The 13469-nt window shown below is 39.9% G+C and overlaps 1 protein-coding gene across 1 annotated transcript; it reads right to left on the minus strand.

The window, feature by feature from the left end:
* Positions 1-8: 8 nt before the first annotated feature.
* LOC111652803 (germ cell-specific gene 1-like protein) lies at positions 9-9267 on the minus strand. The gene is made up of 5 exons (XM_023403178.2): positions 8865-9267; positions 6765-6812; positions 5456-5608; positions 2652-2763; positions 9-896 (listed from the first exon to the last, which is right to left on the minus strand). The coding sequence occupies exons 1-5, from the start codon at positions 9166-9168 to the stop codon at positions 593-595; spliced, it is 921 nt and encodes a 306-aa protein (XP_023258946.1). The 5' UTR covers positions 9169-9267; the 3' UTR covers positions 9-592.
* Between the last annotated feature and the right edge of the window lie 4202 nt (positions 9268-13469).

The raw sequence follows: 13469 nt of genomic DNA on the forward strand, positions 1-13469 counted from the left end.
GACCGACCTCTAGACTGAAAGACATAAAACAGTCGCTTGCAATGTTTCTAGTCACTTTGCGTCTCCTTGTGGCTGTTTTGTGTCTCTTTGTGGTCATTTGTGTTTCCAACAAGACATACTAAGTCACCTTAACCAGAGACTCTGATCCAGCGGGCCCCTGATGCTTCGGGCCGACCGTTGTCCCTCCCACTGAGCAGGTGACCGACAAGCAACCGACAGCAACAGACAAGTAACATTTTATCTATAACTTGGGTTAAAAAGGCCAAACGTCTGAGACAGAGATGAAGGATCCGAGCTGCCGCTGCACACGGTCACAGCTTAGTGTGAATACGGTGGGATCCCTCCTCCCTTCCTCCAACAGACAATATCGCATGGAAAGATTTGATGAAAAGCATGTTGGGTCAAAGCAGACCATGTTACATTATTCCCAAAAAAAGATTCTGAGGTCTGGCGTCCCAGACACACATTTGATGTGTGGCACAAAACAAACAAACACTGTCCTGAATTAGAAATTTAAATCCTAGAACAAGAGTCAATCTAGGTCCAGGAAATCAGCCAGTGGGGCACAGGGACAGGGATCATGACTCCATCTTCAGCAGTATGCCTCTCCTTGTTGTTCTGGTACATTGTCCATTTCCACCACGTACGTGGTTCCTGTGGAGGGCTTGTGGCCGTTCACCGGCAGTTCTAGCGGTGCCTCTGCGTCAGTGGGCACAGCCGTCAGGTACATGTCCCACACCTGCTCGGGAAAGTCCAGCTCCATCATCTTCTGCTTGATCATCAGGCTCTTCTCGATGTTCCGCCGCTTGTATTTAAACTCTATGATTGTCTTCGTGTACCTGTTCAGAGCTGTCACCGCAGAACCCATGCAGGTGCCAAAAGAGCCCCACGCTAAGCTGAGAAGAAAACAGAGTCAGACTCAAGTCAGTCTGATGCTGATGGAGGAAGGTTTTTATGCACACTTGTAAAGAATCTGAATCTATTTTTCTTGTAACCTGTAAACTGACACTGCCGCTCCTGTGCATCATTTTAAATAGAGGATAACATAGTGTTTTTGACACTATTAGAGTAAACAGTTAGTTTCTCTAAAACTGCATTTGTCACTGATGATGATGAGTGAGGGTCAGAAATCTGAATTTACTGCTCACTAATGATGAAACTAATCAGCATCTGCTATAAAGTGAGCCAGTGAGTGAACAAAAGAGTAGTTTCGGAAAAATATTCTTTAGTCAGGGGCATTTGAGGGCTGGCTCTCAGTGTTAAAGGACCTGGGACTTATTTTCCATGTTTTTAGGTGTAAATCTTTGGAATCGGTGCAGTGTTGAGCAAGAACAGCTTTCCTGATGACAACTGTGTAAAACAGCTACTGCAATGTAAACAACAGGATTCATCAGGCATAAGTAATATAATCAGTTTATTAGGTAGGCCAAGCTAAAAGTAAGTCAGTCCTCTGAAATGAATGAATGAATGAATGAACTTTATATATATATATAGCACCGTTCATGCAAACAATGCAGCTTTACAATAATAATAAAAAAAAAAACACGTCTAAAACTATACACATACAAAACGAAGGTTTGTGCATGTGCTTAAAAAATACTATTATAACACAGCCAATGTTAGTATAAAAATGATCCCACAGTTGAATCAACACCTTTCTAAAATATTTTGAATAAAAACTGAACATTACAACCTTCATGGAACATTGACACAACACGGTTTTCCTCCTTTTTGCAGTCCACACAGCGCTTGGTGACTTCAGATATCTGTCCCTTTAGATCTTTACAGATTTGGGTGGACCTGTCCTGCTGTTAAGTTTGTGTTTAACTGGGAAAGTGGGAGCTAGTAAGCCTGGCTTACTAATGTTAACACTAAGATGTTAATCTTAGTTCATGTTATTTCAGCACCTGCTGAGTCACTGGCAGCTCTCACACACTGAGGCTGCATCTGAAACCACTCCCCATTTACCACATAGTGCACTACATTACTGTCCGCCATCTTATTTGAGTGCCTAAAAAACACCACAATGTCCATGAGATGTTTATGCTAACAATCCCTAAATGCAATGCACCGCATTCTATAGATGAGAAAATTATGTGAGTGATAAAACATGATGATGATTTGAGTGATATGTGATGATAAATGTCTGAAATCTCAATTCACTGCTGACTACAATTTAGTGTGCATTGCATGAGGAGGAGTGAATGAGAGACCGAGTGGGTGGCTGCAGACACAGCCGCGGTTTGTGTTCGTCCTGCATTAGAGAAAGCAGCAGGAGTCTGAGATTAGGCAGCGTTAACTGTCAGGGATCCAGATGAGATGAATAACCAGACAGTGAAAACTTACAGCAGGAGGTCGAGCTGTAACATCAGCACTCGTACGTAACTCTGTTAATCACAACATCTGGAGTCATGAAGTAACGTATGGAGAGCTTGGCTTAAACAACATCGTCACCTAGCTGCTTAACTGTCTATGAACTATTGTAGGTACTGGACCAATCAAAATGAAATCATAGCACTGACATCATCACTTTTGGCTCACAAGTCAAAACAAACACAAAGGATATACAGTATATACTGTTTCATTTGGCTTTGATGATGCATTTTTCAATAGATGTAAAAAAAAAACAAACAAAAAAAAAACATGCTTACACATAAGACCAGCTGTAATCCCAGGTCTTGGGCCTCCAGTCTTCTGGTCCCATAGCGACAGCCAGCTGGAATATGGTGGTAAACATCATGTGGGCCACCATCCCACAAAGGCCTGAAGACAAGAGCACATCAGTGTTCTTTCTGAAGTAAAATGTACATAGGAAATCCTATCCTATCCTTTTTCCATTACACGTCTTTCTTATCAAAATATGCTGTTAATGCAGTTGTTTGTTCGCAAACAAATGGAAAGTGAGATATTTAAGGAACAAATATTCCCTGACAGTTTGGTCTGCAGACACAGTGTTGGAGCCTGAAACAATCTCTCACTTTATCTTCAGTCCCTTAAAAAAGTGTGATGTTTGATATTCAGATATTCTCTGTGTGAGGTGAACTGGGCTGTGCCTCTCTGTTACCTCCCTGCCACATCCTGGCCCTCTCGCATCCAGCAGTCTGCCCCTCCACAGCTGCTTTTCTTGGGATTAACTCCTAACAACAGGGGGGGATGGGAGTCAGGGGATGGGGGAATAGAGGGGGCGGCAGGGAGGGAGCTCCTCTGGTCAGGTCTTGGCACAGCCCGAAACCACTGCCCCGGCTCCAATCCGATTAGTCCACAAACCAGCAAATCCTCCGAGGCAGCGAGTGGACACAGTACAGTTAACTGCTGTGTGCTCACTGGTGCTGCCTGACCTGCTGCCCTGCTCCTCTGCTCTCTTACAGCACAGATGTCTTCATGCAAAATACGTCTCCATGTTTACTACAGATTTCTTGTCAGAGAACAGATTTTCTTTTTGTCTTTGAATAAAACCAAGGCAAATACATCTACTAAAGACACGTTTTTCTATTTCGAACATACATTTTGTTTTGGAAGGGAGTTTTTTTTTTTTTTAATAAATTGCAGCTTATTTGTTGCAGAGCATTACAAGCACAGTTGAGGAAGGATAACTGGGCTTTAAGACCATAGACATTATTACAAAAACCTTTTTAACATATGGCACCAGCTGGATTTGTTGGGCCATCCTCAGGCTGCAGTGTGAAACTCTGAAACGCTCTTTGAGCTGTCTCAGAGGCAAAAATCATCCCTGGCTGCAGTGAAACACTAGAAACTATTTTCAGTAATTAATCATCTGTTAACTGACGCATTTTTAACAAGTTATGATATGATTGGTATGATTTGCAATAATGCATTTGTCTATAATGATTAATAAACTACTTTAAATTGTTAAATGAAATAATCTTTCAAGCCTTTAAGTTTACATTTTTATTATTCTTCTCTTCTTTCATATTCTGTCTCATACCTGGTTTGTCTTTTGCATTAAAGCAACTCTGTGTAACTTTAGCTAAATAGCGGTCACAAGTGATAATTACAGGGTGATAGTGAATGTTAAAACACAGTGTATTGAATGTAGTGAATGGAGCAAAGGTGCATTTCATTGCCAATAATTTTCATTTTCCATTTGTAAGGGAAGAATGTGTTAGTTCCTCTTTCAGATGTTACATAATCTGGAGTCAATGTTCACAGTTTGTTTTAACCGTACTTAAAAGACACAGCAGGTCTCTTTATTCACTAGATGCAACATTTAGAATTTTAATTATTAAGCGGCCCCTTTAATGGTCATTAAACGCCAAATCTAATTCATTTACTTAAGCAGCTCTAATTAATACTTTACAATAAAAGTGTATCAAATGTGAAAAATGTGAAAAGGGTTTGCATTACCAGAATTACCAGGTGAGTCAGCAGCTCCACTCGGCTTTATAGTTTTATAGTGAGTTTGAGCTCATTGTTTCTCTGTCCGGAGCACAGCTTCACTGTTCTGCTCCCATAGTGTTGTTTTTGGCCACAGCAGCAGCTCAGAGAAAAAGCTCTTATAAAGCCACTGTCCACTACCTGCTCAGCAGCAAACCATGCCATGGGAGCATTAATTCAGGAAGTGCTCATACAGGTCGTATCAGAAGGTAGGCACCAACGACCTGTATGGCTGTTAAGGTTGGAGGACTTGTTGATTTAAACAGTGATGATATGTCAGTGTTGTGTTCACAACTTGTTTACGATGCACCCAATCTCTAAATAAAAAATCAGTTATTGCCAGTATAAAGATGTATTTCTTTATGCATAATTTAAAGACAAAACATTAAAAAACTGACTTATCAAGTAATCACTGTTTCTACAAAAATCCAATTTAATTAATCACCTATTTCCTCTTTAATATTTTATAAAATATTGTCAAATTTCAGCAGTTAAGTAAACTATCTATATATTTTACTTAATTATAATAAAGAAAAAAAATCTAAATTTATATTGCAAGCACAATGATGTTTTTTTTTGTTTTTTTTAAAAATATAATTCAGGTGGTTTCATGAATTTAAAACATCAGCAGGATCCTTTACTTGGACACCTGTAGACTAGGACGACAAGTGTACATTTGTAAACTTGTTGGTTCAGGAGGCCAACAAACGAACTGATGATCCTGTCTTTTGCATTTGATCCAGTCTAATGTAACCAGAGAAACTGCAGGTCTCTGGCCACACCCACTGGGGTTACCCTATACCAAGCAGATTATTTCTGCCTTAGAGCAACGTTTGTATAACTGTAACTCCAATCACACCCACCACGGGATTTCTACGAGTAGCAGCTTTATCACAAGAAGAGGAGGTCGACATCAGCTGCTATGACCCAAAAACATTAGATACACCCACGTCACAACGTCACACAGTCACACAGTCACACAGTCACACAGTCAATCTGCCGTCCACTTGTGAAAAAAACACACTGTCATAAAAGACCAGAGCTTCTTCTGCAGTGTTACCTGACAGGGCAGTGCACAAGGCAGCGAAGGCACTGAGCTTCAGTTTGTTCATGATACTGAAGCAGGGACACTGCTCCAGAGTCATCAGAGCCCCCCCTGTGAAGAGCAGGGTGAGGTAAAGACTCTCAGCCACGATACACAACCACAGGACCCCTGGGAACAAAGAAAACAGAGAGAGGGAGGGAGGGAGGGAGGGAGGGAGATATGAATTGAGCTGTGTTGTCCTCATAATACCCGGTCCCTGATGAATAAATGCCACTTGTCTGACGGCAGACATGCATGTGGGTACAACAGGTCTGCTCCTTTCAGGTCTGGAGATCTGAATCTGATCGCCTGGACTGGACGGATTTATAAAATAAGGACAGCAGCCAAAGCTGGATCACCAACCCCAACTTCCCCGGGGCCCAAGCCCAACTCCCATGGGGCCCCAACAGCTTCAAGTTTACTTTATATCAACTAGTTGTGCTGTTTAAGAATTTTTTTATCATATCAGCTATGATGGACCCCGTCATTACTGAACTGTTATGGCCCTGGTCTTGTAGAGTTTGTTTATTTATTTACTGTAGTTTTAAGACCTTTATTATTATATAACAGTTTAATGTTATAGATATACACAAAGTTTATTTTATTATGATTTTTTTCTGCTTTATATAAAAAAAAAAAAAAATTAAATGATTAATGAATTTTCTAAAGTGCCACTCAATCTGGCAGCCAACTATTCAATTAATCAACTTATGATTTCATCTCTGAAGTGCTGGTTTCTGTGTGTACTGGGGGTCCACATGGGCCCAGCAGCAACTCTTTGCCCCAGGCCCCCTCAGAGTTTAAGCCAGCCTTACAGCAGCTACTAATGCGAGTTGTTGAAAACATGGAATGCTTCAGATCTCACACTACAAGTGTAGGTTAATAAGTATGAGGAAATAAGTATGCATACCTCAGTATTGCACTTAAGTACAGTACTTGAGTAAATGTGCTTAATTACTTACTTAATTACTACCACCACTGGCCAATCACCAGTTTAATATTATGCCAAAATAACCTATCAAAACAAGTGGGAAGTGAATAATGTCTGCAAATATTCTGGCGTTGATGAAGAGATGTTTGATGATGGTTGATGCTGGACACTAAAAATAGCTTGTTTCCTTGACTACGGTTGAAGTCAAAGTAAATGTTGAAATTTAGGTAGCTATGTTAGCACTGTAACATCCAACAGTGTTACCTGTGCTGAGGAACGCATTACACAATCCGTCTTTAAAACAAAAAAATCTGTTTATAGTTCAACAATTTCAGCTTCGGTCATTTTACCAACCTCTTTCATGCTCTGGTGCGATCTCTGAGAAGTCTCGACAGTCAAACCCTGTGATCGGAAGAAAAAAATACAGTAAAATTAAGTTATTGTTACAGAATTAACTTTTGGTAACACTTCAGCTGCATTATTCCAATGATTTTTACAAACATGGACAGTCAACAGCCACAGCTGGAGATGTGAAGTGATTTCATCAGATCAGATGATACCTGACCTGATGAAATCAGCAGCTGTGTGGTCGTCTACTGATTACAAGGTTAGCGGTTTCCAGCTCCTCCAGTTCACATGTCAAAGTGTTTTTGGGCAAGATACTGAACCTTAAATTGCCCCTGATGGCTGTTCTACCAGTGTATGGGTCTGATGTATGAATGTGTGAGTGAATGGGTGAATGTGGCAAGTATCGTAAAGCACTTTGAGTGGCCGGTAAGACTAGAAAAGTGATATATAAGTGCAGTTTCATATATTGGTCAAGTCAGTAGATGAAACAACTTGTCTCTAAATTGCATGCAAGTCCTTTTACAAACTTATTTTACTCAGCCTTATTACCAGAGCTTATGAAACCAAATGGGACGGCTTGCATGCAACGCTCGGAGAAATGGTTTTAATCCGGTTCTGCCTCACAGTAGCTTTGCTATCAGTGTAAAAAACTAAATCTAACAAAAACTACAGTGTGATGAGTATGAATCATGCATTTACCTTTTCTGCATTCAGATGATAATTACACTTCCTGAGATGCACACAGAGACGTGTTATATGCATGTTCTCTTATTTGTTTATTTAAAATGACAGACTCTTAGCTCTTGCAGTTTCCTGTGGTGTTATGTTGCTAAGGGGCACATCATCAGTCTGGGGAAACTTAAAGGCCCTGAAAACATATTTCCCTCAATCAGCTTCTTTCTTCGAGCAATGAGATCCTTTATGTGCAAAACAAGTTTGAAGTTGTTTTTTTTTTGTGTAGTTTTTTCTCCACGTGATTCTGCAGCATTTTTCTCTCTGCTCGTCTCACTGGTTTGAAAAACTGCCAGTCAAGTCTGATCAAATTACATCCATACTGTCATGAAAAAGCAAATTATGATGAGTTTTTTTGAGTTGCAATCTAAACACACACTACTAAATGCATGTACATACATCTTCTTAAATATATTATATAAAAATATAATCATTCATTCTGCAATGGCTTATGCTGCATAATGAGTACTTCACTGTTGGCTCTTAAAAGAGGCTGTATATTTGATGTTTTTGTAGGACATGTAGGACGTTTTCGTGGTTACCTGCTGCAGCGGTTCAGTGTTAATGAATCTGGAGTCCAGGTTGATTATGAATCATTTTTGTTGATTTTCTTTGTTTAGCACCTTTGAATCTGTCCTTACCCCACATGCATGATGTTTTTTATAGCACAATCTCATCTACAAGTCCGACATCTGATTTTGTCAGTTTAACAAAGTGTAAAGCTGCCAGGAACCCAAATTATACAAAAAAATGATCCAGGTGCTCATAAACATGTACAAATCATCAGTCATAATATGATAACAGATCTAGACTGTTAAAATCATTCATTTCACAATTTACACACCTACAAATTCAGCACAAATAAAGTGTAAGAAATAAAACTAATACTGACTATTTTACATGTAAAGTGACTTTATCCCAATATGTTTGCGTGTAAATCACTGAATATATTCATGGCTCAGTTTTAAAAATTTCTTTCAGACAAAGATGAGGTACTGTTCTACAGCCCCACGTTAGCACTTATACATGGTTTTCCCACCTTGTCTCTACATGACATGTCAATAAAGTTATGCTACTGTAATTTACATACAAAATCTATTCCCTCCTCCGCTGCCTTTGAGGTTTCCTCCATCTTTCCCTTTTAAAAGGTTTTTTGGCAAGTTTTTCCTGATATAACTGGAAGGTTTAAGGATGAATTTCCTTCAATAAAACATGTTTATATGTATTCACCAATGAACAGACTGACTCCAGGCGGTGACATTATATATTATATAACCTGCAGATTTTAACAAGAGGTACCTCCTCCATTGTTACTTCCTGTCTTTGAACACTGAATGCTGAAAGGCTCAAAGTCTTCATAGTCAATGGTCTTACCGTTCATGTCAACGGCCTGCTCACAGGAGAAAAATATGCCCGTGTGGAACTTCCTCAACAGAAACTTCTCCTCTCCGGTCTCGAAGATGTACTGCACCAGCCGGGTGTCATTGATGTTGGAGCTGTTGAAGCGGATGCAGAACCACTGCTTCACTTTCACAGGCGGTCCTGTGCAGAAGGGTTTGGCCACCTTCCTGGTCCCCTCGCACCAGTAGTTGGTGGTCACCGCTGATAAGGCAAAAGCAAACGCCACAAAGTTGAGGGTGAGCGCCAGAGAAGCCCGGTGCCCGTGCTCTAGCCTCATGGTCGAGGCCAGGCCAAAAAGGAGATGAAATGAAAAGGCAACTAATCCTGGCTTTCGATATGTAGCCACCGTGTTTCGCCTCCCAGCAGATATATCAAATCTTCATAATCTTGTTGCCCTTGGGGCTGCTTGGGTGAGACTTGTGTATATCCCTCCGCTGGCTCTAATGAAGCGCCGCCACCTTGATTAACGGATTCACTCTCTCTACTTCCACAGAAACAATAGAAACCCATGGCAGCCCAATGACTCTTTGTTTTCCTCTGCTTCATTTGAACCTTTTCACTCCTCACTCTCTGCTGCTCGTCCAAGCCCGTCGCTCCTCCCCTTCTACAAATCTTTGCCTGAAATATTATCCATTACAAATGGCAAATTATATTCCAGACTTCCTTTGAGCATATTAATAAGTAAAAAGATTACTATGGTCTTATATTATAATCCAGGACAAGGCTCTTCCTGTTAATATTCTCCCTCATTTTTCTGCATTTCATGTCAGAGCGTATCTCTAAGTAATTGCAGCCACAGGCATAAGATCAAATGACTGTCTTACAGTCGGTGACCCATGACATAATGTGCACAGTCTCATATGAAAATCCATCCATAATGTGTGTGTACATGAGGTGAAAATCTATTCGCGTCTGACAGCCTGCTGATCGTGAAAATGAAGACAAATTACTTACAGAAGTGTGTGAAGGAGATGACAGATGTTAGGAGAAAACATCTGCTGCCTTTAGTCTCTATAATTTTCCATCACTCCATTAAACTTGCCATAAAATCCTGCAGCTCAGACTCTCGGTAACAAACGTGTCACCTTTGGTTTGAGCTGTAATTTATCGCGGGGACACTGTTGTCATTTTAAAAGCTGAAATACAGAGGTGAGATACATGATTTCATCTCGGTCTGGCCAATATCAGATGATGCTGTATGAAATTCAGACAAATGGACAAGCCCATAAATGATCTGCTAATACGTTAAGACTGCGGGTATTAAGATCCTTTAAGGTATCGCAAGATAAATCGGACAGGTTGTGAGATTCACCATTTTGTAATTAGCACTAAACATGAATTAAAGCTGAGGCTGATGGGAATATGATTAGTTGTACAGGTATTTAATCATAAACCAAGATATTGGATAAATTAAAATTTTGACCTCATGGCGTCTCAAGAGAAAAAGGTAAGGGATCACCAAAGTTATTACTGTTATTATTGTAGCAAATTTCATGATAATTCAATAGTTGCTGAGATATTTCAATCAAAACCATAAATATGAACCTTATGGTGGTGCTAGAGTTAAAGTCAGGGGATCGCCAAAGTCACCAGAGTTCGTCCTCTCGGGACCACGAATTTCTGTACAAATTTTCATGGAATTTGATCCAACAGTGGTTGAGATATTTCAGTCTGAACCAAAGTGGTGGACCCGCCCCTGAACTTTAGCTTTTATTTACAAAAAACTGGATACTACAGTTGTCCTTCTTTAGGCCTCTAAAACTATTTAAATGAAATTACTCTTTGGTTGACCTGCTTGACTTCAAAGGCGACAAGCCAGAAAGGTTTGGAACAAATCAGCATTAAGCTCAAAGGACGACACGGTTAGTCCGTCAACAACTATTGGATGGATTGCCATGAAATGTGTTCAGTCATTCAAGGTGAAGAAGAGGAATCTTATGGACTCTGATGATCCCCTGACCTTTTTCCTGGCGCCACCATGAGATTCAGATCTTTAGTTCCGATACTTCCAGTTCCTCAGGATAAACTGTGATAACATTTTTTACTTCTCATATAGTGCCACCAGCTACTGTAACGTTAGCATGTAGCTCCAGTCACTGCTGCTAGAGAGGCTCATGACCATGGCCTGGTTTCACAACATGAGCAGAACCCTAAAACTTGAGTATCCCATCAATCACATTAACCATGTAATGTTTTCTGTGTCAAATCCCAAATACAAACTAGGATTACTCTCATTTAAATCCTGCACTGTAGTTTGAGAACTACAAAACTGATCATGTTCAACTTGTGAACATGACAACAGCCACCATGGTCCAGAAGTTTAGAACTGAAGACCATGTTGAATGATTATCCACCAAGACCACCACAAATCGTCTAAATGAGCAGTGTTGGTTATTTTCTTTTTTATATTCAACACGGTGTTTACTTTATACTAAGCGTATAAAGAATATATTGTTTATTGGAGTTCCCACAGGAAGTCAGTTAAAACAGAAAACTAATGTTATGTTTTTTTTCTTTTCGCATCCATAAAAGTTTAACATTAACATTAATATATAAAGTTGACAGTAAATTCCTCTTTAAACGTGACAGCAGCATAATTCCCCTGAATACAAAGTGATTATTCTGAACATTAGCTTCCATGTATTAAAATTGTAAACACAGGACAAATCAGTTCAGCGTTACACTTGATGAAGTCGTAAGCCTGTTGTACAGTGAATGTTTCCTACACTCATCCCTTGTTACATGAAATACCTGCCAGTAAAAGCCATAACATCAGAGAGCGACTGGCAGATGTGAGGCTTCAGTGTCTGCCTTTCCCCCTGAGACAGGGACGCTCCACAATTTTCTGACGAAACCTAAATGTTATGTGATTATGTAAATCCAGACATGACATTTAAAGACTAAAGAACGATTTGAGGTTTCCTAATCTGATTATGAAAAAGGTATATGCGGAGTTCCAGTTAGACGCTCCAAGATTACATTTGGTGGTTGGAGAGGAAAATAAAGTCTAAATTAAAAAAAATATTCCCAATAAATCTGTATTAACTGTCCTTTAAAGTCATCAAAATGCTGTTGGCACTACACTCTGCAGCATGCTGCCGGATTATAATGAGCCATGCGTCACTTTGTTTACCGTCATGTCAGATTTAAGCGGTGGCCTCTTGGTCCCTAACGCATGAGAATCACGGATAGATTACTGCAGATTAATGTTGAAGCCAGTCACAATATCTGTCTCACACACACATGCCTGACAATACACTAGGAATTCTAGTTTTCCTCTCACCTTTATCACCTGTATACAATCACATAGGTTCAGCTCTAATACATTAACTTGGCCTGATAAACTGGTAACACCTGTCAGCTGGCAGCACTGGACAAATTTGAAGCAGTTAGTATTTATTGCTTTAACAAGACAGTCATTGAATTTAATTTCTATTAAATTTCGAGGTAAGGTGTTAGCTAATTTTGTGTTCATTCGTTAAATGTAATTCTACCATCAAACAACTCTATTATTGTAATGTCTTTCAATATAAAAGCCCCCACAGAGCCAAAGATGGACATATCAGGTACTTTTTAGTTTAAGTGTCAGTAACATCAGTAACATCATATAATTAAAGTCTTTATCATTTCTGACGTCAGCATCAGCCCCCCCCCCCCCATCCCAAAGGCATTAATGTGGGTTGAGGCCTCTTTTAGCTTAACTCCAACGAACCCCTCCTACCGACGACTCAACCACCATCATTTCAGAGCAACATTTGTTCATTCTGGTTCTTTTAATTACCTTCACTCGCTGTGGTGTCGGCACCACTGCAGCAGATGGTCTTGTAATCTGGTCTGAGACACGGATAATCTCACCCCATTGTAGAGGAGCAGCCCACACCACACAGGGCTGCACGACCACCCCCAGCGTCCAAACAAATACAGATCAACCTATATGATCAAAACAAGAGCAAAAGAGTTTGTCATCAATCTAGTTCCTCAAGTACTTGGAACTCATTAACCGTCAACCCCACCATGGTTATTACAGAACAATATATATGCTATTTACATTGTTTATCAGGTAGGAATCACAGGTAAAGGTAATAACTTGACATCTGGGAATTGATCATGACATCACATTTTGCAGACGTGCTGTGACGTATATTAATCTGTATCCTTACTTTAGCTGGAATAGATGCTGTAAGATGTTTTTGTCTCCACTACTCACATTAGTTGTTTTTTTTTTTTTTTTTTAGATTAGCTCATAGATGAGAACTAAAATACATTTAGTAGCTTTTGTTCCAAAATAAAACAAAATGATTAAACTCAGACTTGGCAGATGGGATTATCGTTTGAGCAAAAAAAGCTGCAAAAGGCATGAGAAGTCTCCCAGATGTTGACCTTTAAAGTGTTATCTACCTGTTGTGTTTAATTTTCTGCTTATACCTCCAGTATTTAACCGTGTCATAGTGAGGTGACGTGGTTATCCCCTTAATCTTCATGACAGCTGTCTGGATTTAGGTAGTGATGACCATAATCCCATTTGGCACCTTGAGGGGCTGCCAGGGTGAACACAAAGCAGAGTAAAGCGAACCAACG

The sequence above is a fragment of the Seriola lalandi genome, unplaced genomic scaffold (assembly GCF_002814215.2).
Source record: "Seriola lalandi dorsalis isolate HSWRI2012SDOR001 ecotype SW California unplaced genomic scaffold, Sedor1 jcf7180002054065, whole genome shotgun sequence".
Lineage (NCBI taxonomy): Eukaryota > Metazoa > Chordata > Actinopteri > Carangiformes > Carangidae > Seriola > Seriola lalandi.